This window comes from Myotis nattereri (genome assembly GCF_964212035.1).
Source record: "Myotis nattereri genome assembly, chromosome: 15".
Classification (NCBI taxonomy): domain Eukaryota; kingdom Metazoa; phylum Chordata; class Mammalia; order Chiroptera; family Vespertilionidae; genus Myotis; species Myotis nattereri.
The window spans coordinates 30717847-30730572 of NC_138090.1; the positions used below are offsets into that span (position 1 = coordinate 30717847).

General features: G+C 43.9%; 1 protein-coding gene across 1 annotated transcript in view; it reads right to left on the reverse strand.

Moving 5' to 3' along the window:
- ANKRD27 (ankyrin repeat domain 27) overlaps nt 1-12726 on the reverse strand; it is a 65544-nt gene that overhangs the window by 31210 nt on the left and 21608 nt on the right. The window contains exons 4-14 of the mRNA XM_081107867.1: nt 12482-12638; nt 11217-11371; nt 9966-10025; nt 9825-9878; nt 9661-9726; nt 9497-9573; nt 8722-8843; nt 7769-7847; nt 6931-7063; nt 838-930; nt 243-370 (exon numbers count right to left, since the gene is read on the reverse strand). Of these exons, the coding sequence (XP_080963993.1) occupies nt 243-370; nt 838-930; nt 6931-7063; nt 7769-7847; nt 8722-8843; nt 9497-9573; nt 9661-9726; nt 9825-9878; nt 9966-10025; nt 11217-11371; nt 12482-12638 (1124 nt within the window). The remainder of the gene's footprint in view (nt 1-242; nt 371-837; nt 931-6930; nt 7064-7768; nt 7848-8721; nt 8844-9496; nt 9574-9660; nt 9727-9824; nt 9879-9965; nt 10026-11216; nt 11372-12481; nt 12639-12726) is intronic.

Genomic DNA, 12726 nt, shown 5'->3' on the forward strand with positions numbered 1-12726 from the left:
CCCACCCCTCTAGGCCTTGACACCCAGCAAAATAGCCTGACGAGGTTAAGGGGAGACCAGAAAGGGTTACTGGGGGAAGTTGGCATTCTCCCATCCTAAACACACTTGCCGAGGCTGGGCAGGCCCTATATCTGCCTATTCTGTATCCAGCCCAGCAGCGTGCCAAAGAAGTAGAAAAGTTCCACCGAAGCCCCGAGTATCCTGCTTCCTGGCACACGGAGCCTCCATGAGGACTCTCTTACCCAGAGACAAGTTTCTCACAGTCATCACAGAAGCACAGGGGGTGGCACATCTTTTGGATGGCATCTTTATCTTGGTCTTCTTGGCTCAGAAGTCTTTCCACTTCTTTCTGGTTACCTGAAGCAATGTGCTGAGAAGTGACATCAAAGATACGATCAATATTGAGAAATGTGCTTTTTAAGGTGTGAATTTTTTGAGTGCTGCAGAAACACTAATATATAGATGGATGAATTGATTTGCTCTCTGGGATTTATTTCAAAATAATCCAGGTGAATAGGGAAAGGGGGTGAGGGCAGAGATGAACTAAGTTTGGGAGATGGCTATATGGAGCCTGTCCAGGACAGTTGGGGCAGAGGGTTCCACACGTGGAGGCCCAGGGCCCTCGGTGAACCATCCAGCGCAGCCATCACATAGCACACACTGTGGAGATGAGCATACGTGCTGATTTCACCTGTAAAACCTCAGCATCCCTACCACCCTGAGCACAAAGCGAACTTCAGTGTTTAACTACACAGAACACCATGTGGATTCTGTAGAGATGCTAGAGATGCTGAAAGATGGCGTGCTCCTCACAAAGAAAGACTTGTGGTGTCTTACCTTAAACAGGCAGTCAATGGGAGTTGAAGTCATCTGAGACAGTAAGCTCATTCTCTGCTTAAGGAACAGTCTGTCACCAAATCCCTCAGACTCCTGCAGGAAAACCCAACAGTCTGTTTTATCCCGCGCTCCTCTCTCCCGCTTTCACTGAGCCAGAGAGCTGACCCTCATCAGGCTGGGAGAAGGGCTTCCTATCTGTTTCTCCAGGAAATGGTAGCTCTGATGACTGTTTTCCAGGGGGGCTCTGGGAGAGTGGCGGCACACTGGCTGCGCGCGTGTGGAATGTGTCATCTCTAAGTGTGGAATGTTGCATGCACATACCATCCTCCTCCAGACGGAACCTGGACTGTGCTGGCCTCCTTCTCTCAAACTTCTGTCCTATCTGCACAGCCCTATGCCTGCCATTTTATCTGCAGCCTACAGGCAGGAAAACATCTGACAGATGTTCTATATTTCTCAATTGCAACCAGCAGGGGAGAGAGGAGTCTTAGTTTTTGAACATATTTATTAAAATAGCAAACAATAGGGCCATTGGCCTAAGTCCAATAGGATACTGGGTTCTACCCCAGTGAATAAAGTTATCATTACCTAGATACAAAAATCTAATAATGTACCCTTACTTTTTCTTTTTTATTGAATTTATTGGGGTGACAGTGGTCAACAAAATTATATAGATTTCAGGTGTACAATTCTATAACACATCATCTGTATATGTATTGTGTGTTCACCACTTCAAGTCTCCTTCCGTCACCACTTATCCCCCTTATACCTTCTCCTACCTATCTTTATTTTATGAAATAATTTCTAGCAAGATACTTTAATAATGCTCAGTTGAGCACCTGCTACTAAACTAATAACAAATTAACTTCCTTAAAAAGAGTCTTTGTGGGTGGTAAAGGGAATTTTTTTTCCAGCCAGTTGCTGCCAGAATAACTCACCAACCCAGATAAAACTTTAGAATAAGGCTCTCTAAGTTCTGACTTACAGGTCCAGCTAAGACAGAGCTGACAGCATCTCGAGGAGCGGATCATTTCTGGGGTCTGCTGTTAAGACTGCCCTCAGAGGGTTAACTTGGCAAACAAACAACACCTCAGCATTAGAGCCACTTTAGCTCCCAGCTGTTATAAGCTATGAATGCTCTATCAGTTTTATTCAGTGATTCATAGCTGAGCAGCTTAGGGTCAGAGAAACATCAAAGACATTACTGTCGAGGTAAATTCAGTGTTCTTTCCTCAACTCTGGGGAGCTATTTCAAGGGCAGCAATGAAGAGAGGCAAGTCCTCTAGGACTGAATCTTCAGGGAAAAATGAGCTGCCAGAAGAATAGCATGTGAGAGAAGCCCTATTCGGGAATGGGGTGAACACTACTTATTAGCAACCCGGTCAAGTGAGGAAAACCAGAGCCTGAAAAGCTAGAGCAGAGGGTACAGATGCTTCCAGGGTTCTCTCTCCTGGCTTTTCTGTCCACAAAAGTGAAACTAGAGCCATCCCACTAATGTTTTTTTTTTTTAAATATATATGTTATTGATTTTTTACAGAGAGGAAGGGAGAAGGATAGAGAGCTAGAAACATTAATGAGAGAGAAACATCAATGAGCTGCCTCCTGCACACCCCCCACTTGGGGATTCGCCCACAACCAAGGTACATGCCCTTGACCGGAATCGAACCTGGGACCTTTCAGTTCGCAGGCCGATGCTCTATCCACTGAGCCAAACCAGTTAGAGCCCACTCATGTTTTTTTTTTTAAAAGCTAAAAGTTATGGGCCCTGGCCCGACAGTTCAGTCAGGGCACATACAAGAGTCAACCAATAAATGCATAGATAAATAATAAAATAAAGAAATAAAATAAAGGAACCTGCTATACTGTACACCCGAAACTAATATAAAATAATATTGAATATCAACGGCAATAGAAAAATAAAGTCAGTCATGCTATTCAAAAACAAAAATTACAAAAAAATAAAAGCTAAAAGTCTTTATTTAAGTCTTTATGCTTAACGAATGTTTATGGTCATCTCAAGTATGATTCTATCTTTGGGAGAAAATTTCTGTGAAACTACATTATATAAAGAGTCGAGAGTAAGACAGAATTCAATTTACTAATATTTGGTCTTTAATGATTTTCAGAAACCTCGCCTACTGTATGAAGACACTCTTGGGCTCTTTCCCTAGAAAACGAACGACACCAACACCTAACAGTGGCCTTGAACACTCCTAGAGGGAACTGCACTATTGCAAAGAACTCAGTTGGCAGCGAGGCAGAGGTGATATTACAGATGGAACCCCAACAATGGTATCACAAAAGACAGGAAGCCACAACACCTGCTCTGTCAATAAAGTAAAGAGCATCTCTCAGGCCTGACCACTCAAGACCCAAGGGACGGGCTTCCCAGCAAGCCAGATGATGCACACCTGGTCCCATCATCTGATGGGACCCACCACCTCTCATCCAGAAAGGCAGAACCAGGGTCAGACACCCCTTGACTAGAGGAGCACCCTGGGCTGTGTTCCACACCCCCCGCCCATCCATGCAGAATGCACCCAAGAACCAGGAGACAAAGACACCCACATGCAGAGGCATTAGAAGAGTAACTAAGGGCACCAGTATCACCTCACAATTCAAAAAGGCACTTTCGAATATTCCATTTGAGTCTCTTAACTACCGAGTAAGGGGTAAAATATACATTATCCCCAGTATAGACCAGAAGATGGACAGAGGCTTAGAGAGACAAACAGAAGTGCTGGACTCAAACCAACACCAGCACAAGAAGGATTACCCCTCAAACACTCCCCCAATCCCACTGGAATCTTTTTTTCCTTTATTTTTCCCCCCATCACCATTTATTCCCCTTATACTCTCTTCCACCTCCATCTGCACCCCCTCTTCCCTGTCACTTGGAATATTTTCTGAAGTAGAAGTGGGCATGGAGTCCGGGCCAGTGTGGCTCAGTTGGTTGAGTGTCGTCCTATGCACTGAAGGGTTCAATTCCTGTCCAGGGCACATATCTAGGTTGTGGGTTTAATCCCTGGTTTGAATAGGAGGCAACCAATCCTCTCTTTCTCTCTCTCTCTCCCTCTCCCTACCTCTCCCTGTAGAATCAATGAAAAAAACATATGCTCGGGTGAAGATTAAAAAAAAATTCAACTGACACTGTTTGGTCAGCCACTTTCTTACACCCTGGCCAAAGGCCTTCAAGTGTTGGCCTTCCTGCCCACATGGAAAATAAGAAAGCAAGATGGCCACAGTAGAGTACGGGGGCAGGAAGGGGACAGGAGCACCTTCAAGAGGTGGATACCTCCTTCCAGGTGACAGGACGCTTCTGGCCCCATCAAGGAGCACCAGGCCATTCCTCTGCAGGGCGGTAGAGAGGAAGGGAGTGACCTCTCAGACGGATGAGAGGGTAAGAACCAGAAGGGCAGGACCATCACAAAACCGCTGCAGGCACCACAGGAAAACACACTCCTAGACTGAGTTATTGCACTGAGCACAATACCCTCTAGGTCCATCCATGCTGTGGCAAATGGTAAGATTTCATTCTCTTTTATGGCTGAGTAATATTCCATTGTATATATACACCACAGCTTTTTTATCCACTTGTCTATTGATGGGCACAATACCATACGATTTCATTTATATGTAAAATCTAAAGAACAAAATAAGTGAACAAACAAAACTGAAACAGACTCATAGACACAGAGAACGGACTGGTGGTTTCCAGAGGGGAGAAGGGTTGGGAGACTGGGTGAGAGAGGTGAAGGGACTGAGCAGTACAGATTGGCAGTTACAAAACAGCCATGGGCCGAAACCGGTTTGGCTCAGTGGATAGAGTGTTGGCCTGCGGACTGAAAGGTCCTGGGTTCGATTCCGGTCAAGGGCATGTACCTGGGTTGTGGGCACATCCCCAGTGGGAGATGTGCAGGAGGCAGCTGATCAATGTTTCTCTCTCCTCGATGTTTCTAACTCTCTATCTCTCTCCCTTCCTCTCTGTAAAAAATCAATAAAGTATATTTAAAAAAAAAAAAAAAAACAGCCATGGGGATGTAAAGTACAGCATAGGAAATGTAGTCAATAATATTGTAATAATTATGTGTGGTATCAGTTGGGTACTGGAAATATCGAGGGGAACACTATGTAAAGTATATGATTGTCTAAACCATGGGTGGGCAAACTTTTTGACTCGAGGGCCACAATGGTTTTTTTTTTTTTTTAATATATTTTATTGATTTTTTACAGAGAGGAAGGGAGAGAGATAGAGAATCAGAAACATCGATGAGAGAGAAACAGCGATCAGCTGCCTCCTGCACATCTCCTACTGGGGATGTGCCCGCAACCCAGGTACATGCCCTTGACCGGAATCGAACCTGGGACCCTTCAGTCCGCAGGCCGACGCTCTATCCACTGAGCCAAACCGGTTTTGGCCACAATGGGTTCTTAAACTGGACTGGAGCGCCGGAACAAAAGCATGGATGGAGTGTTTGTGTGAACTAATATAAATTCAAAGTAAACATCATTACATAAAAGGGTACGGTCTTTTTTTTTTTTTTTTTTTTTTTAGTTTTATTCATTTCAAACGGGCCGAATTCGGCCCGCGGGCCGTAGTTTGCCCACGGCTGGTCTAAACACTATGATATCCATCGAAAACCAATACAAAATAAAATTGAAAGAAAAACAAAATATTTAACCAAGATCACATAAAGTAAAAAAAACATACACCACATTTCTGGAACCTCACAGAAGACCATTTTCAAACTAAGAAATCTTACTTCGTTACTATGGGAGTGAGTGACAACTGATTCTGCAGACACCTGTGCATGTGGAGTGCACACATGACCCTTCTAGAATGTGAGTGATTTCCCCCTAAATGAGAAGCACCTTTCCACAAGAGTCACAGCCAACCACAACTGAGAAGAGCTGGACAGCTTCTAATTTCACCAGCTTACATGTGGGAGATCAAACCAAAACCCAGACAAGAGCAGAACTTGCACCATGATGCTATTGGGCTACGTGCCAACGAGTGCAGCATAATCTCAAATTTTGGTTAAAAATACAATTATATGGCACTGAGAAAAGACATATGCCCAAATGTTAATAAAAGTTACCCCCACCTAGTGAGTTTACAAGAGGTTTTTGTTTCCTTCAAATATTGTTTATAAGCAAATAGTAGTCTCCTAATCAGAAAAAAATAAAATTTATTCTTTTTGGGAAAAAACATAAACATGGCTCAGTGGCTGAGCATCAACTCATTAACCAGGAGGTCACTGTTCGATTCCCAGTAGAGGGCATGCAAGAGGCAGCCGGTCAATGATTCTCTCTCAGCAGTGATGTTTCTATATCTTTCTCCCTCCCTCTTCCTCTCTCTGAAATCAATAAAAACATAAAACAAAAACAACAATAAAAAATAAACATGTTAATGATAAATGAATTCTGAGAACCGGCTTTTACCCAAGTGCACCTGCCTGGACAGGCTTGTGCTCTTTTCCAGATGTTTTAACTTATTATTTTGGGAGATTCTAACATCAGTAGAAAATTAGGATCAAATAAAGTTTAATCCCCAGAACTCAATACAGAAATCTCTTCACTTTATTAATTTTAACTTTGTGATTTCTGTGAGTACTGTCACATTTTGCTGGTTGGTATGCAGTGAAATAAGCCAGCAATGCAATCTTGGTTTAAGATTCTCACAATTCACAAAGAAATATAATCTCCTCTCCTTAGCCAAAGCTCACCAACCAACCTAGAAAGTAATAATAAGGCCACTGAGTCCTAACATTGCATACATTAACCTCATTTCTCGCCTATATGGTCAAGATACCCAAAGTCACTGTTTCTAGCTTCCCCTCTGCCCATGCTTTTGAGGACGCCGAGGATCAGGGAAGCAGGATATGCAAGCCCCCATGAGAACGCACAAGCTTTCACAGCCAAACCAGGAGCTCAGTGCTCAGTGTGCTGGTTGCTGCCCGGGCTCAGGCCTGTAAACAGCTGAGGCCTCATTCCCAGGCACCACTGAAGAATTCACCCCTCCACACCGACCTCAGAACCCTATCAGTGTGCAGTGACACCCCCACACAAAGACCAAAGGAGGAGGGGTCTTACCAGCGGTTTGACAGAGAGGCTTCCTTGCCGAATATATTCAATTGCAGCTTCAACTGAGGTCAGGCAGTATCCCAATTCATCTTTCGTCGAGTTGCTAAATCTGAAGTTTTTGATATAACTCAAATTTGCCATCCTACAAAAGGAAACAAAGGTTTGATTCTTATATACAATTAACACTTGCAGAAACAATGCTATTGGCTCAGGTGACTGAACTTGGTTAGCTCCAGGGAACACTGACTGCTAACCCCTCACTCTCTATTTTTGAGTGTGTGTAATTAGGAAAAGAAATAAAACTACTCGTTATTTTCCTGGAATAGGCTATTTTTAATTTTTATTTATTTTTTTAAAGATTTTTTAAATTGATATTTAGAGAGAGAGGGAGGGAACATGTGAGAGCGAACCATGGATCAGCTGCCTCCTGCATGCTCCCTCCAGGGAATCGAGCCTGCAACCTGGGTATGAGCCCTGACTGAGAATTAAACCAGCAACCTTTCAGTGTACGGGATGGTGCCCAACCAACGTGGCTGAAATAGGCTATGTTTTAGGAAGCTCATTATTGTAAAGTGAGCTGTGGGTTCCTATGGGAAGAAGATGAGCGTTGGGACCACACAGCTTCCTGCTCAGCCACTGACTAGGTGCATGTTCCAGAATGAGAAACGTAAGCTCTCTGGACCTCAGTTCCCCATCTATAAACGGAAGGAGAGCCACCCACTGCCAAATGAAGGTGGAGCAGGCATGGCACCTGACTCATGAGAGGTGCTCACTTTCCTAGAGTTATACTAAAACTGCCATAGTATAGTACTGCCATTTGAAAAACGATTGTAACAAAAAATATTACCAATTAGGTATCTCTGTTTTCACAAGCAAATATAACAGGACTGATAGCAGATCATCAGCACACATAGTCTCCAAGTTAACTGCAAGGAGGAAACACGTTCAAAGTCATCATGAGACTCAAATGGACCAACAATCCTTTCAACTCCTCACCACAAGTCAACCCACAAAACCACAATCCAGTAAGATTACACGTCAGAGAGAAATTCAATTGCACAATTTCCTTTACAGTATCCTGAACAGATGGCAGATGCAAGGGGAACACAAGGCCTACCATTCCCAGAACATGTACAAGAGAAGGGAACTCCAAGCGAACCACCCCGCGCCACCTTCCTGGATGGGCAGACCCCAGGAGATCAGTGACAGTGGACACAAGCGAAGGTGTGCCCGAGCCCCTGCTGAACGCCTCCTTCCTCCTCAGGTCATTTCTGCTTTATGCACTGTGGAGCCAATGCTGAAAGCAGCCTATTTTTTTTTTAATCCTCACCCAAGGACATGCTTGTAGAGAGGAAAGTGTGCCAAATACACTCCTGTTTATTTCATTTAATATACTTTTAAGATCATTCCCTATCTGCATACACATATCTGCCTCATTACTTTTTTCTTGGCTTATTTTGTTTAACTTTTTATACTGGAAAATTTTAAACATATTCAAAACGAGTGCAAACAGTCTAAAGGACGCTTGAACCCCTATGTACCCATCAACAGCTTGGCTCATTTCTGAGGCTGCTGTTCCTCTGCCACCATTTTCTTACCACAGTCATGACACATCTACCCCCACCCCATTAGGAGGCACTCACTCATCAGCACAGACCCCAAGGCGCTCATGCTAGAAGGCTGGGCTGCACACACCAGCCCATCCGTATGGTCCTTTAAGACAGCACTGCTCCTTAACAGACTTCTGCTTCTGGGTGGATGCATCTACCCCCCCTGCCGGGCCCCTTCCCCAGCACAAACCTCTCTGGCTAGGAGACTGTGTAATGAGCTGCACCACCTTTCGCAAACAAACCAACTTCTGCTGTGGGGAGGTACATTTGTTCAGCTGAGCCAGTTCTCTCTTTGCACGAGGTATGTTGAAGCTGTAAAATAATTTGGCAAGTGACAACTTAAGAGCACAACATATGGGCCCTTTTTCTCTGGCCTAATAATGTACCTCTGATTTACATTTCTTATAACAAACCATAGTAATGAAAAATAAAAATAGAAACCCAGAAGCCATCTCACTCAAGTCAGTGGCAAAACACAACAGCTTCTAATGTCTCATTCAGGCTGCCCAGTGACAGCAGCACCAGAAAATTAGAGGGGGAAAAATCGAAAGTCCTTAGCCCCAGAATGAAATAGCCCAAAGGAAAAATAAGTAGTTTAAACATAAACACTTCAGACATTTTTTTATCCTAATGAAACTTAAATTAATTCAGAAGTTGTCTCTTTGGCAGGGTTCCCTCGGATGGGCAGGTGAGGACAGAACCCACCTGGGTGAGCTATGTGCCCACCTAGAGACCAACTGTGGGAAATCACAGCCCCTTTAGCTCCTACCCAGGTGGTACGTGGGCAGACAGGTGCAGGAGGGTGACAGCTACAACACAGTCATCTGCCAACATCAGCACTTTATCTTTGGTCACAAATAACTGCACTGCTCCTTCAGTATGAACCAAGTCAAATCAGCCTGCCGCCACTGCTGCCGAGGGCCCTGCCTCTGAGGATGCTGAGCTGCTGCAGTGCAAACCCTTACCTGAACTCAGGTTTCACACCAATATCTTTCTGCTGAAGATCTTGAAGGCTTCTTGTGATTTTGTTAAAGGCAGCATCCTAACAACAGATTTTAACGAAGCTTCAAATTTCCTAGAAAGCACAGAATAAGGCTTCCAACCTGGGTGATGGAGATTTAGAACCTACCTCACTTGCTTCCATGGTCCCCACATATTTAAAGATCAGATCATAAATATCGTGCTGGACGTACATCTGTGAAATCAACGAACCCCAGTTCAGGGTGTGTGTGGGGGGCAGCAAGGAGAGTCGCGGCACTGCCGCCTTCTCCTCTCACTGCCCTGGCCTCTTACCTCAACCGCCTGCTTCATCAGGTTCATCTGGGCCTCATGCCTGGCAAGCATCTTCTAGAAAACAAGGAAAGTACAGTAAAAGTGCTTGGCTTTGCATGTGGGCAAACTTCAATTCTCTCTTTTGAAAGCCCTGCTGCTTACCAGGTGAGAGTCCCTCAGAAGGTGCTGGAGGCATTTGGTGTAGAGCGCATTCACCGCGTCCTAAGTGACAGAGCAGAGAGACAGGCCATAACACAAAACCCAGACATGCAACATGTCCTGGAGTGAAGAGAACATTTTACAAAATGTGACAAACTTTAAGTGCTTATGCATGTTTATCAACTCAGTTATTTTTTTCAACTTTTTTTTTTTTAGGTGTATATGCATTAAAAATAGAAATAAAATCCTTTTGGAGTTAAGATGCTTAATATATATATGTATTATATATATGTATGCTAGTATATATATGTACATACATATATATATGTAATATGTCTTTATTGATTTCAGAAAGGAAGGGAGAGGGAAAGAGAGATAGAAACATTAATGAGAGAGAATCATTGACTGGCTGCCTCCTGCATATCCCCTGTGCCCTTTACCAAAATCGAACCTGGGACCCTTCAGTCTGTAGAACAATGCTCTATCCATTGAGCCAAACCAGCTAGGGATGCAGATACACACACACACACACACACACACACACACACAAATCCTTACCAGAGGATATTTTTCCATTGATTTTTTTTTTTTTAGAGTAGAGTGGGTGGGGGGGGGGGGGGCGAGAAAGAGAGAGAAACATTGATGTGAAAGAGACACATCGATTGGTTGCCTCCCACATGCACCCTGACTGGGGCTGGGATAGAACCTGAAACCCTTGCCAAAACCGGTTTGGCTCAGTGGATAGAGCGTCGGCCTGTGGACTGAAAGGTCCCAGGTTCGATCCCGGTCAAGGGCATGTACCTGGGTTGCGGGCATATCCCCAGTCGGAGATGTGCAGGAGGCAGCTGATCGATGTTTCTCTCTCATCGATGTTTCTAACTCTCTATCTCTCTCCTTTCCTCTCTGTGAAAAATCAATAAAATATATATTTTTTTAAAAAAAAAAAAAAAAAAAAAAGAACCTGAAACCCAGGTATGTGCCCTTGACTGGAAATCGAATCCATGATCCTTTGGTGTGCAGGACAATGCTCTAGCCACTGTGCACATCGTCCAAGGTGATAATAACTTTTATACTTCTCTGTGATTTTCAAGTTTTCTACAGTGGCTTGTACTACTTTTATAGTTAGAAAGAAATATTTCAAACAAACTTCCAACAGTGGAGGCAGCAAAGCTTGAGAGAAAACTGAGAGGGATTCTGGGCTCTAAACTGGCCTGAGACCAGGCATGCCTGGCAAAGCAAGACACAGGTACTGACTATGTGGTGACGGAGGCTCTTTCTTTCACATTCCCTGAATGCTCGCTGGAAAGAGGCAATGTTCTTGTCAAATCTCTCCGAGTGTCTTCCCAAAAACTCTCTCACATCTTCGATGGTTTTCAAGGAAAAGGTATCTGAGGGTGTTGAAGGCTCTTCTGAAAAAGAGACAGAGAGTCAGGATGACTGAAGCTTTCACTGTTTCCTGGCAGGGGAAGTGCCATATCCTTTGCCCTGCTTCCCCAGGGTCTGGGCCCCACCTTCCAGGGGGAAGAGGAGGATGAACCTATTTCAAGATACTGCCCAAGGGCAGCCCAGTTACAGGACAACCCAGGGTTCAGAGAGCCTGGTCCTCTTGAGACCATTTTCTGGGACAAAACCTGGACTACCTGGGATCTTGGGCATGACCTGTATGGCTCTGGTGAAGAAGCCGATTCCTGATAATAAAGCCTTAAACTGCATTTGGAAAATTGCTGCCTCAATTTCCTGGAGCAGCTGAAGAATTATTATTCATTAAAAATAATGAGATCTTCTCACTCATTCATGGATAATAGAGACCATTATAAACTTTTGAACAATAATAGATACAGAGGCAGAGCAGCCTCAAACAGATTGTCAAACTGCAGCAGGAAGGCCGGGGAGGGTTGGGGGGCAGGAGGTAGGGGGGTAAGAGATCAACTAAAGGACTTGTATGCATGCATATAAGCATAACCAATGGACATGAGACACTGGGGGATAGGGGAGGCTAGGGGACTGTCTAGGGCGGGGTGATAAAATGGACACATATGTAATACCCGTTGTAATACTTTAAGCAATAAAAAAAAAAAAAAAAAAATTAAGTACAAAAAAAAAAAAAAATAAAGTACAAAAAAAAAAAAAAAAAAAATAATGAGATCTTAAGAGGCACCGCAGTGGGGCTGGGTGGGTAATAATGCTATAAGAGCTAGCTCTAAAGCCGAGGCCCGAGACAAAGCCAGGGCTACCACTTTGCACAACTCTAGGGGACAACATCCACACTGAGGCCTATGTGAATACTGCCTCCTGGAACTGTCATGTCCAAACTGTGCAACCATATGCAGCAGCCCAGTCCACACCTTAGCTCGAGATAACCTTCTTAGTAAGTTCTATGGGGCAATTATGTAAATAATTATGCAGTTTTCTAGTGGGCTCTTGAATACTTTATGGGATGTTTGTAATAGTTATGTCAGGAGGAAATTCAATAAATACATTGCTCCAAATCATGAGAAAGGGGTTTTCTTGCAGAATACCTGAACTCTCTCTCTTCTCCAAAGGATGGGCTATACACAGTAGGCTGAAACTTTCTTCTTTTTCATTGTAGAAAGTTTCTTCAAAGAGAATGGGCACTGAGAGAAGACAGGCGAAACCAGCTCCTAATTTAATCCTGTTTCCTTGTATAAAGACATCCTAGAATAAGAGAATCATCACTGCACCACTAACCAGTGGTGACTATCGACCCCTCCGCCTGGACCCAATACAGTACTTTACCCAACCT